Below are 16,141 nucleotides of genomic sequence, written 5' to 3'. Positions count from 1 at the left end.
ATGTGAAAGAGGCCCATTACACCAGTAATGATGACAATTACTTTTGCACCCTGGACTGCTGTATAGCGCCCCCTGTCTGCCAGTGCACACAGCTGGAGCTCACCACAGAGGGCTGAAGAGAGTCAGCGAGAGAAGGTTCAGAAGGAAGGCAGACAGCGAGAGAACCACCAGAGCTGTCCAGGGAACCATTGGCCACAACCCCTGGATCGGCTGATTGGCAGGTGTTGGCCGGCGCCATAAGGTCCGAGCTCTGCGATTGGTGGACAGTGGGAAAGTGGGAAGAGACAGATGAGAGGAAAGGCGGAATGGGAGTCTGGCTGTAAGACTGGAAGTGCTGAGAGTAGGACCTAAAAATAGCCTTGCACTGGAATAGTGAGGACAAGGGGAGAGAAGTGAGGGATAGAGAGAAAAAGAGACAGAGAGAAAGAAAAATAGGAAGTGAAAGGTCTGCAAGGAAACGGCCAGGTTACAGTGAGGCACTTAGGTGAGGATGACAGGGCCTTCCAAGGGCAGAAACACTCCACGCTGCTGATTGGACCGTTCCTGAAGAAGCCCACCAATAAGCATCAGTACCGCCAGACAATCGGAAACATGAAACAAAGAATGATCACAAGATGGAAACAAAAGCGTCTCCACAGTGAATGTCTGCTCCTATTCTCACGGTGAACAGCGCGCGCACTGTTCTGCCAAATCATGGAAAAAACCCTCAGATGGGCTTGGCTGAACACACAGCGGATAATTCAATTTCAGCTGCTCATTTCCACGTGAAAAGGATCCCAGTGCCCCGTGTTTTATAGCCGCTGGTACCCCCCGCATACCCCCGTGCCCTTGGCAAGGACAAGACTTCCCCAAAAATAACTTCCAAATGGCCATTCTGCAGGAAACATCTCCCCTGACAGAAATGCACCATCTTGCAAACTCAGCCAAGCAAGATCTTAAAAAAAAGCAATAATAATAAAAAGAAATAGACAGATTACCCTGCTTGTTTCACAGGCTCTGCCTTGAAGTACCTCTCGACAAAGACCTTGTACACACAGACACAAATGAGTATACGCTTACAGACACGTTTAACCCCATAATGGGGGAAAAAAACACACAAAACCTATATGCAATAAAATAAAACCTTATCAAATGTGAACTTCATCCAGTAATCGCAGTCGTGTTTTTTTAAGTGTCAGACAGGATTAGAGGGCGGTGTGTGAACGTCACGGTCTGCCAGCAGTGATATCACCCTTTCACAAGGTACGGGAATTCCTGGAGCATGACACACAGGTGCTGTGTCCGTGCAGGATGCTCCGTTTGCACTGCAGCATGCTTACATGAAGCACACTAACGAAAGCAGCATGCTTACATGAAGCACACTAACGAAAGCAGCATGCTTACATGAAGCACACTAACGAAAGCAGCATGCTTACATGAAGCACACTAACGAAAGCAGCATGCAGGCTTAAAAGGAAAGAGGAAATGATGCCCAAGGTCTAACGCACAGATTTTACACACCCCCTCCCCAGTGACGCCCCCGCCCCCCAAAATTCCCAAAAATGCATCACTCCCTAAGGAATTGCGGAATGTGAAGTTTTCACTTGTGGACAGGCAGAAGGGGTCAGAGTCAAGCATGGAAAAAAGGGGGAGGAGGGGTGTCTGTTTGCATTATATCCATATGACCCGCATTCCACGGAATCCACAGATGCATAAGGACTGAGGTTCTCCAGTGAAAACAGCAGATCAGTCACTCCACTGCTTCCCCACTCAAAGCTGCTGAATTCTTTAGCAGTGAACATTTTAATTAGCGGCTAATTTACAGCTGAGATACCAGGCCATCGGACTCGGTGTGTGTACGGCTGCCAAAATAAAGGAGAATGGCGTAGGCTGAGGGAAGACCAGGGCAGCCTGAGGAACCTTAAAGACCAGCCTCTGCCAGCCTAGCAGCCGGATGCTCTAGCATCTGAGAAAATCAGACATGCATGAGCCGATTGTGTCACTGCACCCTGTGGTGCCATCTGTCATGGGAAATGAAGTTCTGACCACATTTGTCTGCTTAGTTCAATGAACTTTTGGGAAGCTAGTGGTTAAATAAACAAGTTTGAAAACGAGGTATGTTTAAAAAGGAAGATAATGATTAGAACAAAATATGTCTGGAGTTCTTTATAAGCTCCTACACGATGTCTGTAGCAGCTCGCCGTGCTTTACGGAAAGTTCCGAGTCGGAGGCGCACACACAGATTTTAGCCACAAACGTTTGACTTTTCAGCAAAAATGTGTGTGAAGATCACATGACAGAACAGCAAAGGAATTGGTTCCATACTCTACAACCATTTTTTGAGTCTGGTGTTTGTGTGGAAAACCTGTGCTAAGTGACATTCTTTAGGCAGAACTTCATGTACTTCTGCAGAAGCCTGAAAAGTACAGATCGAGTCCCTCTGAGATTATCGTCACCCAGGTGAGAAAAGCCAGGACCCCACACAACACTGCCAGGCACCGTCAAAAACTCCCACTCTGACAAACAGGAAAAAACAACAGAGCGCAGTTCAATGTCTAGTAGTTTAACTTCTGAGAAGACATCAAAGGACATCAAGCCACAGGCCAAGCACTGTACGTACAAGTTATCAGTGTAAAAACTAATCAGGTCTAGCTCTGGGCCACATCCACAAGCCTATAATTACACATTCTGGGAGAAGTGGCTTCACATAGGTGATGTTAGGTCAGGTAATGTGTGAATAAGGGATTTTTATGATCTTTACGACATACTGTTCGGCCATGTGGTTCACGGGGTTGCAGCTTAATTTAGTATTGCAGATGAACCCTTCCCCAAATCTGGAGATACCCGTTTCACTATTCCTGCCCTTCATGGGCGCATAGAGACACCCTTAAGGTGTCTAAGCTGTGGTATTACTCAGGAGATGCACAACCTCTGCTGTATGTCTACGAGGCTAAATTCCCTGCTTTAATCACCACTGATTGGTAACTTTCTCCCCAACACACACACATCTGTCCATCTCTAACACTCTCACCTATTCTACCGAAACAATTCTCTCAAGGAACACCAGTCAGACCCTGGGAACCAGGAGCTGTCGATCATTAGTCCAACCTCTTAACCATCTACCCACCAAAGAATGACAACGTACTGCTACTGCTGATATAAATTTAACTGGCTTATATACAACGAGCCCCTAACCCTTCGAAGCAGTTACCATGACTGATAAGACCATACACGTAGAAGTATTTTCATTCAAACAGGTGTTACTCAGCATAGGTTACATTATTTATCAATTTAAAATATCAGAATAGCATTAGTGGACTTAAACATCAGCGTAAATGAGAGATACCTGCCTGTCACACCAATGACCAGCAACACTCAGGAAATGCCAGTCATTACCACAGGGTCGCCAACTCTCATGCTTTCAGACTCTCTCGCTCATGCAAGAAATCTTATGGCAAAACTTTATTATTCCATAATAAACCTATAATTAGCTACAAAAGCGTTGCGGTAGTTTTCAAACCCTATGGACTATTGACAAGGCAACAGAACCCTTACATACATGTAAATGGGTGTGCAGATTTGTCTCGAATTGAAAATCTCACTCTAGCCAGTTTGCATACCTGCTACTATTAACTGCAAAAACACAGGAGTACAGAGTACAGAGCACGGGGAAAACTTTAAGCAGAAAGCCCCCCCAGTTTATTTTTAAGTGATGACTGTTTTTTGACCATAATCACTGTGCAATCAAACAAAATTTATTTAAATTCTAACCCCTGCTAGAATTTTCCCAAGCTGTTGCTCGGGAATAAAAAGATATTTGGTGATGGTCTATTTGAAAGAATATGCTGGAAAAAGAACTTTGATTTCACAAGCCAGGATAAATATACAATACGCTCTGAAGTAAAGGAAGCGAATTGGTGCAGGATATATATATATAAACACGCTTTGCCGTTCAGTAACTTAAGCGGGCAGGCGAGGGCCTGTTAGGTGGGAATCCTCTGTCCGGCTCAGGGTTCGAGGAGGCAGCTCAGTGGGCTAACAGGGAATCTCTGAGAAAGAACTGCATGCGAAAGTGCCAGAGAAAAATAAGCATGAAAGAGAGGAATCAGAAAATAAGAGACAAAACTGAGAAGCTACCCTTGAGTTCTAATGGGGAATCTTTGCAGAAATGTTGTGTAGTTTCAACATTTCAGAAAGAACAACTGAAGAAATCTAATGCGGAGGCAAAAAAAGGTGGGGAGAGGATTTACTGCAATGATGGTGCTGCAAGATTTACATGTTTACTGTAGGCCTGTCACAATAATTACATTATCAATTTATCGCTGATAGATGGATAACCTTGATCATTTTTCCTGACCATATTGTCAAATTATGTTTCCATAACAATGAATGGCCAATTCCAGCCAATCACACTGCTGCTGTCCTCTGGTCTGCTCTCCGCGTTACAGGCGTCGCTCAGCGCTGATTCATACGCCACATGAATGCGCGAGTGCTGCTGCATGCGCAACAGTGCTGCACCGTCCGCAGCCCTGCATGTTCATACTTCTAGCTTCAATGCACCAGGCAAAGCTGCTTTTGAAAGTCACATCTATGAAATGTGTTATTGTTGTTCTAAGAATAAAAATGAATTTTACTAAAACTAAACTGGCAATATGTACCTACAAAACACAAGGCAGGATTATACTTCCTTACGAAATCATTTCCATAAACTGAAATAAAATATGAAAAAAAAACTACAACTAAAAAAACTATAAATATCGGTTCCAAAACCACCGGAGATAAAATAAAAACAAGCGTCAAATACTTCCTGTTACCATTTCGAAATACTGTTTAGCTAACGCTAGACGTGTTTATCTTTGGGCCTCTTGTGCAATGAACTTTAACCATAGACATAGCCAACAGCAGCAAACGGTGACAATTTGTCACGGCCAGCAAAGTCCTACAACTTTCAATCTATCCCTAGAGGTAAAATTACTAAAACCAAGGATAAAATATACAACAACCAAATAAAATTCAAAAATTTAAAATAAAAACGAATGAAACCACCCCTAAAAACTAGACTCAATTTCAAGTGCAAATAAAAATCATACAAAAAAAAAATCATATCATATAAAAAAAATAAAACAAAAAGATAAAAACACCGATGCAAAATCATATTAGATATATATGGCGTTGCAATATTGCGACAGGCCTAGTTTTAGTGTGTACGTTCATTACCAAATTGCAGGAGACCACAACCTGGGGAAACAAACCACAGTGTCAGCTTACAGCTGCACACCACATGGGTAAGTACTCCAGTGAAACACGGAAACTGACATCTACATTGAATAATACAGGCTAATTATAATTAGGCACCTAATTGGCTCATTACTATTTACTGAGACAGGCAGCACTTTAATACACCTATTAGACTCTCATGCAGAAGAAGATCTCTGGACAGGATCAAGAGGATTATAGGAAATGAGGCATGTGGCCGTAACAGTGGTGATCAGCGTCAGCCACTGACACCAAGCTCAGGGGACGGAACCTGCAGCAAACTGGGACCCAGAACTGGCCCATATATTCGCTGTCATATCAGAAACGAGGGACTGGATTTTTAATGACCAGGGCACTGGTAACAAAAGAAGCAGTGGCAGATAGGGCCAGGGACCGGAGGGGAACGGGCCCCGGGACTGGCACAGCTGACCCCACGGACCCAGGGGGGCCGGGACTCACCATGGGCGTGGTCAGGGAGGAGTGGCCACTCAGGAAGGAGTTAGAGACGGACAGGCTGAGGCTGAGCGCAGCGTTGGCCTCCTCCGGAGCCACTGCCGTGTGCTGGAGGTGGCAGGAGAGAGAGGAGGAAGAGGAGGAGGAAGGGGAAGCAGAGTGCGAGGCCTGCGAGGATGACAGGAAAGAAGGAAGAGAGAAGTGCACAGAAGAAGAAGGCGAGAGAGAGAGAGAGAGAGGCGGGAGAGAAGAGCAAGGGGAAGTTTATTCAGCTATGCAGCAGGCTGAAGCACAGCCACGGGAGAACCCGAGCAAGCAAGAGGCCCATAAAGTGGAAGGGGAACCACCAGACGCCAAGAGGAACTGAGAGCAGGACAAAGCCGGCATGTAAACACAGGCTCAGGTCATACCCCCCCGCGCCCCCCCAGCACATTCACCCCACCTCCTGATGGAGAACCGGCGAGAAATACCTAGGACTGTTGAGGATGGGGTCTGAGGCACGCACAGACACACACACGCACGCACGCACGCACGCACGCACGCACGCACGCACACAGGCACACACGCACACACACACACACACACACACACACACACACATCAAGGGAAACCCAAGATCCACACTGCATGTAAACAATGCTCCAAAACGAACAGCAAACACTCTTAGGGATATCTAGTTGACCAGCTGTATATTTTCTAATTAATGCAACAACACGATAATACTTAATTTGTATATACAAGGAAAGGAATCTATCAAATTAACAGTAGTTAATTAATACCTAAAAAATGCAGGTAAATATTTTGCGTAATACCAACCAGCATGACCACCTTTTTAATCTTCAGAAATTACTTGCAAAGTAATTATTTATATAAAAACTTGGTAACCATATTATATTAAAAAGAATAGTCCAGTCCAGTAACAGGCACAATGGCTTATTTTAATCACACTGTAAATAATTATCAGTATTAATCAACTGCAGCAAATACTGCAAGGAATCACTGAGAGCCAGATAATGCAACAATGGATTTAAATCTGAAGTAATAATACATAATAATCTCCATTGCAGGAGCATAAATATTGCAGCGTGTATATCAGGGTTATTCAACTCACGGTCCTCGAGGTCGGAGCCCTGTTGGTTTTCCAGCCTTCCTTTACCTGTCAGTCAGGTGTGAAGCCTCTGACCAATCAAAATCAGTAATTATTAAACTAACTACCTGGGAGAACTGAAAACAAGGCCTGGATTTGGAATCGAGGTCCAGATTTGAAGAACCCTGGTGTATATGGAATACAGAGCTCACTCTGTGATAATAAGATTTGTTTTTTACAACGAGCTCTGTTCTCTGCAGGCCTGAGGAGGTGTAACTTGGGCTTGCAGGCGAATACGGCGTCCCACATCAAAGGAACCTTCCAAACCTTCCCCTTGCCAACCACATCCTACCTTGCAGGTTTAACACTTTAAAACTCTGCGTATTGCATGTTCTGCTACAATCACACAGTTAATGGATGCATTCATTTTTCTGTGTGGGTTCCAAGTCGCAAACCCCTGGTTGGACTAAAAGATCAGTGTCCCCTCCACCTTGCAGGAATATTCCGTCAAACAAATTCAGAAGAAATACCAAAGTGTACCAGTGTAAAAAAAAAAAAAAAAAAAAAAGAGGAAAGGCAGATGGTGATGAAATCTGTGGGTGATGATAGGTGCCAAGAGTATTCTTAAATCTCACCAAAGCTGAATACATTTCCAAATACCCACATGACTGAATCGCTACAAGGTCCACATTCATCTTCTGCAGTGAGATGGGCAGGTGGGAGTGAAGCTGTAATATCATATCGCAATACGATCTGTGTCAGTCAGCTGTTCAGTCCACCTCACTGCGCCCTGATATGGCTGATCCCTCCCTGATAACCCAGCTCTGAACAGGACAGGAGATGTTTTCAGCTGTGGGGGTGGGGGGGGGGGGGGGGTCTGCCACTTACAGACAGCCAAACAAAAAACACCATCTGCAATGTTCTAGGTGCATCTGTACCATCCATGTCAATCCTCGGCATGCCTTTAACCCTTTATGCCTGCTGGAGGTCGGGATGAGAGGGGCAGTATCTGAAGAACCAAATTAATACTAGCAGACAGGGAGTAAGATATCAGAATATTTATCAAAGTGCTTCAGAAGAATTAAACTGACACGCTGTCCAAATGAACCAAAGCATTCCAGTAATTCCAGTAGTGTTGCCATAAAGATGCTTAAATTAATTGAACAAAATGAGAACTATAATATTCAGACACGTGAACCTAAAACCAAAATCACTTGGGCGGCTAAGCAGTAAATATTACTTCCCTGAAGCAGGTGATGACACAAATGAAGCCTTGATATGATGCGTGCAAAGTTCCAGACCAAACAAAGGGTAACCAATCCAGAGAGAATCAACACAGATGTCCCAGACTAAACAAGCTCTAACACCTCACAGAAAGTCCAGACATACCAGACGCTGATTCTTAACAGCCAATACTTCACTAGGGACAAACCCTACTGCCCCTCCTGCCCCGTTAAATCTTCACCATGAAGTGTCAGGTCATGCTACCTGATTCATGGTAGGCGTGTGCTATATCAGAGGCCCCACATGCCTCGCGGGGCAGCGATGTGGGTGGGGCTCCCCTGGTCACTCACCAGCTGCCTCTGCTTGGGCGGCAGGGCGGGAGGTGGCAGGGGCTCGTGCACAGAGTCGCTGCTGCTGAAGGAGTCGTTGAAGCCGTATACCTCCTGGAAGCGCTTGTTGCGCTGCTCGTAGATGCTCTCGTTCTGGGGCGTCTGGTAGAAGACGGACGGCTGCGGCTCCGAGTAGTCCTCTACGAACTGCATGTACTGCAGGACTATGGGAAGGGGAGAGACCGGGAGAGGCGGTGTGAGGCGGGGAGAGACGGAGAGAGGCGGGGAGATGCGGTGTGAGGGAGAGACGGAGAGAGGCGGTGTGAGGGAGGGACAGAGAGAGGCGGGGAGATGAGGTGTGAGGCGGGGAGAGACGGAGAGAGGCGGGGAGATGCGATGTGAGGCGGGGAGAGACGAAGAGAGGCGGCGTGAGGGAGGGACGGAGAGAGGCAGGGAGATGAGGTGTGAGGCGGGGAGAGATGAAGAGTGGCGGTGTGAGGGAGGGACGAAGAGAGGCAGTGTGAGACACGGAGACAGGCGGGGAGATGCGGTGTGAGGCGGAGAGAGGCAGGGTGAGGCGAAGAGGCGGTTTGAGAGACGGAGAGAGGTGGGGAGAGACGGAGAGAGGCAGGGTGAGGTGGAGAGGTGGGGAGAGGTAGGGCAGGATGAGGAGAAGTGAGGCAAGGCGGGTTGAGATAGGGAGAGGCAGGGACAGAAGCAAGGTAATGCAGGGAGAAGTGGGCCGAGGCAGCGAGAGGAGAGGTGAGAAGGGACGGTCGGCGCGGCCATTCAGAGACCCGACACAGTCATCCTGCCATCCAGGCAATTTATGGCGTGAAGTTTTAACTCCACCCAGATTACCAGCCTCCCGCCCCCTTCAGTACCCATTAACTTACTTACATAACCATAGGCTAGTTTTACATTGTTAGTAAACCTAAACATCAATAGAAGATGACATCAGCGCCCCTCCCCCCCAGCAGCAGGAGAGTCATTCCGCACACACTGGAGGTCATTTCCTTTCGGCCTGGGAGAGGCCTGTGTTCTAACCAGTGAAACATTTCCCAGAATTCACAGACAAACATTTCATTCTGTGAGACCCAATCTCCGGCTGCCCCCACCCATGAATCTATGGCAGAAGACCTGGCCGAATATCACAATTTAGCCCCAATCTGTCGTCCGGTTCCGGGCTTCTTCAAATAATACACTCGGTATCTGACCAAGGGGGTTAATCCCTAATCTAACACCCCGCGCCCCACCCCCGAGCCTTTTACCTCATTTTGCCTTGTCTGCTGGAAGGCTGGTGTTATATTTATGCGCATGATATATGTGTATGTAATACATCCTGCAGCCCCCCCCACATCCTCACATGCTCCTCCCCGCGCCAACACACACACGCCACCCCCATGACCCTCCCAGACCACTCACTGTGTCGGCTCTTCTTCTCGGGGAGGGGCGGCGGGCTCTCGGGGATGTCGCCGGTCTCGCCGGAGATGAATTCGGGCAGGTAGCCCCCGCCGTTGCTCTGGGGCATGGGCGAGCCGGGCGTGAAGAGCGGGAAGGGCGGCACCGACTGCAGGTCCTCCTCGGAGATGTTGTCGTAGTGTGATGGGTGGCGCTCGTAGGAGGCCCGCATCCCCGAGCCGTCCAGGGCGCCCGAGGCCTGTGAGGTGCTACGACGTTTCTTCTGGGGCAGCGCGGGCGGAGCGCCCCCACCTGGACCCTGAAGGGGAAGCTGTGGGCTGGGTGGGACGCTGTAACCAAGCTGTGGAGCCTGAGGCGCAAAGCCGGGCGGGGGCGACTCGCTGTGGCTCTCTGGCAGGGGACTCAGGCACCCCCCCGCTGGGAGGTGCTCTGCGTTGGACAAGTCCTGGTGCAGGAAGTCGTAGTCGGGGTCGTAGCTCTCCGTGTTGTCTGCGTGAGAGGGGAACAGCGTCAGGCAAGTCACGGCGCCACCTAGCCTACACAAAGCTCACTGCAGTTCCAGATGACCCTGAGCAGAAAAATGATCACTGGTTCTGTCACTCCATTCAATAACTGTCCCTTAGCTTCCACATCACATCACAGCCACGGACCTGAATCAAAAAGTCTGCCGCACCTAAGTTACACCGCATGATTATTAATTTTGCAGATGATTAGTTACAGCTTTTAAATAAATGCTACGAAAATTCGGGCTAAGTCAGATTGTTTAAACGTTGAGGAATATTTCCCCCTGCACACACAAACAAAATATTCAATGTCCGAGCGAGAAGTCGCACATTTTCCATTTGGGCTCGCTGGGTCACATCAATGTACATCCAGTTGCTACCATCACCAGCCTCGGGCCGGCCCATCTTGCTGCCCGCCGTTACACGGGTGCAGGAATCCCGCGGTGCGGTTCCCATTCATCCACGGCACGCAGTCCGGGAGACGAGGGGGCGGCCCCTCTCCGGAGGAACACAGGGTCCGCTGTGGTAGACCGGGGAGCCAAGAAGCGAGCAGCACTCCTCAAAGGAAGTGACCCCGCCCTCCCCCGGTACTGGCAGGCCTTCCGCGCACAGACTGCGCTTTCACGGCTTATGGCCTTTTCAGAGTGAGCGCGGGCGTCTGCACACCGCGTCAGAAGAAGCTCTACAGAAAACTCCACATGGGGCAAGCAGTTACCCAGCAGCCCAATGACCGGCTACAAAGTAACAACTCATCTTGCTAAGCGGATGAACAAACTCTGTGCTATTCAGCCCCAAAATACAAGATCCCTTATAACTGAGGGGGTACATCGGGTTATACCGACAGGGCAAAAGAATATCTCACCACGGTTATCAAGAATGAATGCTTCCTTATTCTGAGGAAATCTCTATTTACTCTTCTGGGAGATCCATGTAATTAATCTCGGCCTGAAGCTACAATTAACCACTGTAGTTCCATTCATTCACATTGTATTTAAAAATATATCAGGTATTAATCATACACCAAAAAATTCAGGGCAATGGGAAAGTGTGTATCTGCGTCCTAGAGGAATTTAAAATCTCCTAAATCAAACATTAAGTGTCTGCATTATTGAGAACAGGGCGTCCATAACGCGTGATGAGGTGCGGCGATATTCCGGGAACTGCGGCAGGAACGAAGGAAGCTTGGCACCAGTAAGGCCATTTCAGGAGGTGTGGGGTACCAGTAAGGCCATTTCAGGAGGTGTGGGGTACCAGTAAGGCCATTTCGGGGGGGGGGGGGGGGGGGCGGGCAGCTTCATGCTCAGGCTGCTGCATCTGACAAGGTCCAGCATGCGGAGCTCTGTCTGGCACACTGCAAAGGCCGCGGGGCCCAAGGGCCGGGGGGGGGGGGCAACAGTCTCCCCTCAGAGATGAAAGCAGCTCGGCCCCAGAGTGTGTGCGAGAGAGAGATCACAGCATCGCAGCTGGTGTGCATATGAGAGCGTGCTGTTGGTGTGATGATATACATCCCCCCCCATGGGGACAGCGGTGTGTGGGTTTGTGCGTGGGGGTGGGTGTCAGCGTGTGTGTAAACATGACAGTGGGCGGGAGCACCGCACGCCAAAGTGAAAGTCAAAAGAATTAGTCCGTTATGTGTGCAGCTGCTATGCAACTCTCAAGTCGAAAGTTATTTGAATAACGCATTTAAATTGGATAATAATATTTGACGTAGATAATAATATTTAAATTAGAATAACATTTACGCGGAATACATTTTTTAATATTTTAAAACAATTCAAACAAATAAAATTTCACTTTAAAATGAAACTGATTTCTTTAAGGAAAGCGAGTACTATCCAACAACAGAAAAAGGTGAGCCAATTAAGCTGCAGTTTAATTAGTAACTTGGGATTTTTACACTGGAAATAACAGTACCAGTTTCCTGAGTAGAGACAGAATTCCTTCTGGGACTTTAACCTACAATTGGTAGCCGTATGACCAATACCTTAACCATGACTCCACCTGCTGGCCAGAGCCGATAACATCATGCAGGATCATTATGAGTGCAGGTGAGCCTTACCCAGGGTCTCACAGCTGGTGTTGCGTGAGCACTGCCCACTGTCCTGCTCCAGCGACGACAGCTGCTCGTCGGACTTGCTGAGTTTGCCCATGCTGCTGCAGGGGGAGAGGTGTGGGGACTCGCCGCAGAACGAGTGGCTGCCCCCGGAGAAGCGCCGCTGCAGGTACTCGATGTCGTAATCCTGGGGGACGTGGCACTGGGTCAGGTGGGAGCCTCCGCCGGCCAATCAGAACAGAGCCCATTCGGTTGGACATTACCTGCTTGTTGATGCCGACAGGAAGGCTGGTGCCACTTGTGGTCCGACTCATGGGGGCGACCACAGCGACCCTGGTAGGGGAAGGGGCAGACTGGCGCTTTTTCGGCGGAAGGGCTGGGGGGCTAAACGGCAAAGATACAAATAAGAGACAGATTAATAAGTTTGGTTTCAGTTTCAGCTTCCACTTGGGTCACACTCGCAAACAGCAGATACGCCACACAAATGCTGAGCCGGCACATCCGCGGCCTGGACAACGGAGCGCCGTGTGATGTTTCAGGAACCCCAGCGGGTGTGAGGCTCCGGGTCTTTCCTCAGGGAGGTCCCAAAATGCCCAGCAATGCCCGCTCCTGGCCAGACGGGCCATCAAACCCAGAACCCCCATTTCAGTGGTACAGGAGGCCTGACTGGTAAAAACCGGCAGCAAGCTACCTTCCATTGCACAAGCACTGCCTCACTGGCAGCCCGGTGATGATGCAAAGATCGTGAAATCACCAGGGACAAGGGCAGTGGCTGCCAACCCCCCCCCCCCCATCACAGCGGAGCATGTGTGAGCGACGGGCGTCACGGCGACAGGAACCCCTCGCCTCCGACCTCACTGCCGGTCTTCTTCTCAGCTAGGCAGGTTTCTCAGAAACTGTCCCAAGGCAGCGCAGAAGAGGAAATCGAGAGCAGAGCCGGGGCTCGACTCGTCCGCGTCTGCAGGGCGATGCTTATAATAATAGCACCTGCAATTTTGTATGTCTGTATATCTGTTTTATTTTCTTTATTTCTGGTTGTGTCTTTGTATTTATCCTTTTTTGGTTGTATTTCAAATGCGTTTTTTTTTTGTTTTTTTTGTGCCTTATGTGTTAATTTCTTAGCCTCTCTGTCCCACTGTTGTCTCCGCCTTTGTTCGTGTTTTTTTGTTTTTTTTTCCTCCCTCTCTCTTTCCTTCTTTCTCTTTCATTTCTCTCCCTACCCCTTTTCTTCACTCATTTTCCTAATCTATCACTCCCTTCCGGGCAGCACGGCAACTGGAATATTTTACATGTCTTAAATAAGATACAATAAATATACAAATAAAAAGAAATTGACCAACATGAAGGGCCTATGCAGAGTTTATAGAGCCCCTCATGGTAAAGCAAATATGTCTGACACAGCAGTGCATTCAGACCATTATTCTGCTTGCGAAAGCTGCCGGACAGGACACATTTAGAAAAAGAAAAAAAAATAATAGCACCCCCCACATTCTTTACACTGCAGTAACAGCTCATACACTTTCACTTTCGTGTTACAGACAACCAAACCTAAACTAAATCAAACTTTCAAAACCTCTTTGTTGGGCTCACACAGGGCCACCCTGCAGGAATCGCAGAGAGTTCACCGCAGCTGGGAACGTTATTTAAGTTACCCTTGGCGAGGGAGATGCCACAAGCGCGCGCCTCTGCCGGCCTAACGGACAGCGGAAGCAAGGGACAGAATGACATTCACAGTAATAACAGTCGTCATCATTTCAGCAAATAACAATGCCAGCTGAGAAGAAGAGTTCCCATATCGGAAAAGCCGTCGCCATCCGCACTCAGACAGGATGAAGGAGATGCTGTTGAGCGTGAAGGTTTTACACGTCACGGGTCACACAACACATATACCGTCTGTCACTCCAGCACTTAGACCTGGGTTCCCTAATTCCAGTCCTGGGTTGCCAGTCTGTGACACAGTTTGCAGATTTCTCTGCTATACCTGCTAACTAGCTGGTGAGCTGAATAAGGCGGAAATCTGTAAACTGTGTTCCAGACTGGCAACCCAGGACTGGAATTGGGGAACCCTGACAGAGTGTATGAATGACAACAATCACAGAAACGCTACTTTATGTCGACTTCTGTCGAAATGTGTAGCTGTTGGAATAGAGATGGAAATGTAAGCAAAGCAAACAAACAAAAAAATGATTTGACCGACTGATTGATGTCATTAAAAGCAGCTCTTTTTTTCCCTGACTGCACAGTGACTAAACAGCCATTCACAAAAGTGCCGTTTGAAGTCTTATCGTCCTGTGACTCATGTAATGCGCGTCAGAGCAGATCACAGCACGCCAGTCGGCCGGCACATTCCGCGCACATCTCTGCCGCTTTTTCCGCCGCCTTGCCGTTGCAGATACCCATGCTGTCTCTCTCTCTCTCTCTCTCTCTCTCTCACTGAATCTGATAAGGGGCCCACACGACGAAGGCTTTCTGGAAAGGGGCGGAGCCTGGACCGCACTTCTGCAATTCAGCCTCCGCCAAACCTACTTCTGCATTTCCGGAAGCGTCCTTCTTTAGCCTGCCCTGGCCTCGGTGGGGCGTGGCACGACACAGACCAGAATACGCTTCGAAATACCAGAGAGGCCTTTTAACATGAGCACAGCCATCTTATCAGTCGGCATCAACAACAGAGGCAATAAAAGTTCCTACGGGGACCTTCGAACCCCGCAGCCCATTAAGATTACAGGACAAACCCTATTCACCACCCCCCCCCACAACCACCACATGCATCCTCACCTGTGGTCTGGAACCTTCAGCCCAGGCAGAGGAGGCTTGGGGGGGGCCACCTCCTCGTCAGCCTCGTCCGCCAGGGTCTCCATGGGCTGCGTCACAGCTGCCGTCTTGGTCAGGATTTCCTTCTCCCGGTCGTTAAGGGGCAGCTCTGGGGTGCTATTAGAGGGTCATGGGTGAAAGGTCAGGGGGGTCAGTTGAGGAATGGGGAGGGCGGCCAACTGTTTTACGGAGGACCGGCCAGAATTTCAGCACGAAGCTGTTCCCCAACATCAAGGACCCGTTTTGTCAGGAGCTGAATAGAAGGCAGCATGTCAGCACTTGTCCAGCGGCGGTTTGCAGGATGCTCACCTCTCCGACACGGTGACGGGCGGCGCCGGCTTGACGGGGGACGCTGGGGAGGGCTGCTCCTGCTTCTCTATGGTCAGCTTCACCAGCTCCTATACGGGCAAAAAATGTCCAAGGAGTCAAAGACCCAAACCACATTCCAAGATCTCCTTACAGAGATGAAACCGGCTATTGCTGTGCTGCGTTAGAAATGCCATCATATTATACCGCAAAGGATCTCCATGCAGTCACATGCACCCCCCCCCCCCCCCAAGTGCTGATCTTTAGCACCAAATGCAGTTCAGACCGTTCAGACAGGAAGTACATCTTCAGGCTACCTTGACCCCATCCAGCACTGCTTTAATGACAGTGGTAACTGTGCTAATGGCTTCCTTGTCCTCCTGGTTGACGCCCTCCAACATGACCTGGTCGGACCAGCGGATGAGGTTGGCCAAGCTCTGGTACACACGGTTGAGGCAGGAGGTCACGGCCGAGCTGAAAAGGAGGGAAAGGGGATCTTGGTTGGTGACACGTCAGGAGGTCCTCATGATTGTCAACACCCCCCCCCCCCATACCCCGCCCAAGGGGTCTCCTAGGCTCATCTAGATGGTTCCGACTGACAGCACAAAGTAACGCATCACACAGACTCCATTAATCAATACCACTGCAGGGGGGAAGGATGTAAATCTGAATAATTAATTGGAATAGATGAGATTAATCTGAAATTAGAAATCAGAAA

General features: G+C 48.8%; 1 protein-coding gene across 14 annotated transcripts in view; it reads right to left on the bottom strand.

Moving 5' to 3' along the window:
- The window catches only part of rapgef1b (Rap guanine nucleotide exchange factor (GEF) 1b), a 57,014-nt gene that overhangs the window by 9,234 nt on the left and 31,639 nt on the right, over positions 1 to 16,141 (bottom strand). For 5 of the 14 annotated variants that reach the window (XM_023807978.2, XM_023807977.2, XM_072714524.1 and 2 more), the window contains exons 4-12: positions 15,741 to 15,897; positions 15,427 to 15,515; positions 15,082 to 15,234; positions 12,570 to 12,690; positions 12,313 to 12,493; positions 9,754 to 10,239; positions 8,350 to 8,552; positions 5,695 to 5,856; positions 104 to 250 (exon numbers count right to left, since the gene is read on the bottom strand). In XM_023807978.2, the coding sequence (XP_023663746.1) occupies positions 104 to 250; positions 5,695 to 5,856; positions 8,350 to 8,552; positions 9,754 to 10,239; positions 12,313 to 12,493; positions 12,570 to 12,690; positions 15,082 to 15,234; positions 15,427 to 15,515; positions 15,741 to 15,897 (1,699 nt within the window). The remainder of the gene's footprint in view (positions 1 to 103; positions 251 to 5,694; positions 5,857 to 8,349; positions 8,553 to 9,753; positions 10,240 to 12,312; positions 12,494 to 12,569; positions 12,691 to 15,081; positions 15,235 to 15,426; positions 15,516 to 15,740; positions 15,898 to 16,141) is intronic. The other 9 variants (XM_072714529.1, XM_072714526.1, XM_072714528.1 and 6 more) reach the window with 4 other exon arrangements.

This window comes from Paramormyrops kingsleyae, chromosome 7 (assembly GCF_048594095.1).
Source record: "Paramormyrops kingsleyae isolate MSU_618 chromosome 7, PKINGS_0.4, whole genome shotgun sequence".
In the NCBI taxonomy this organism is placed as follows: domain Eukaryota; kingdom Metazoa; phylum Chordata; class Actinopteri; order Osteoglossiformes; family Mormyridae; genus Paramormyrops; species Paramormyrops kingsleyae.
Note: the sequence above shows the minus strand (reverse complement) of the source record. Positions and strands in the feature narration are given on the sequence as shown.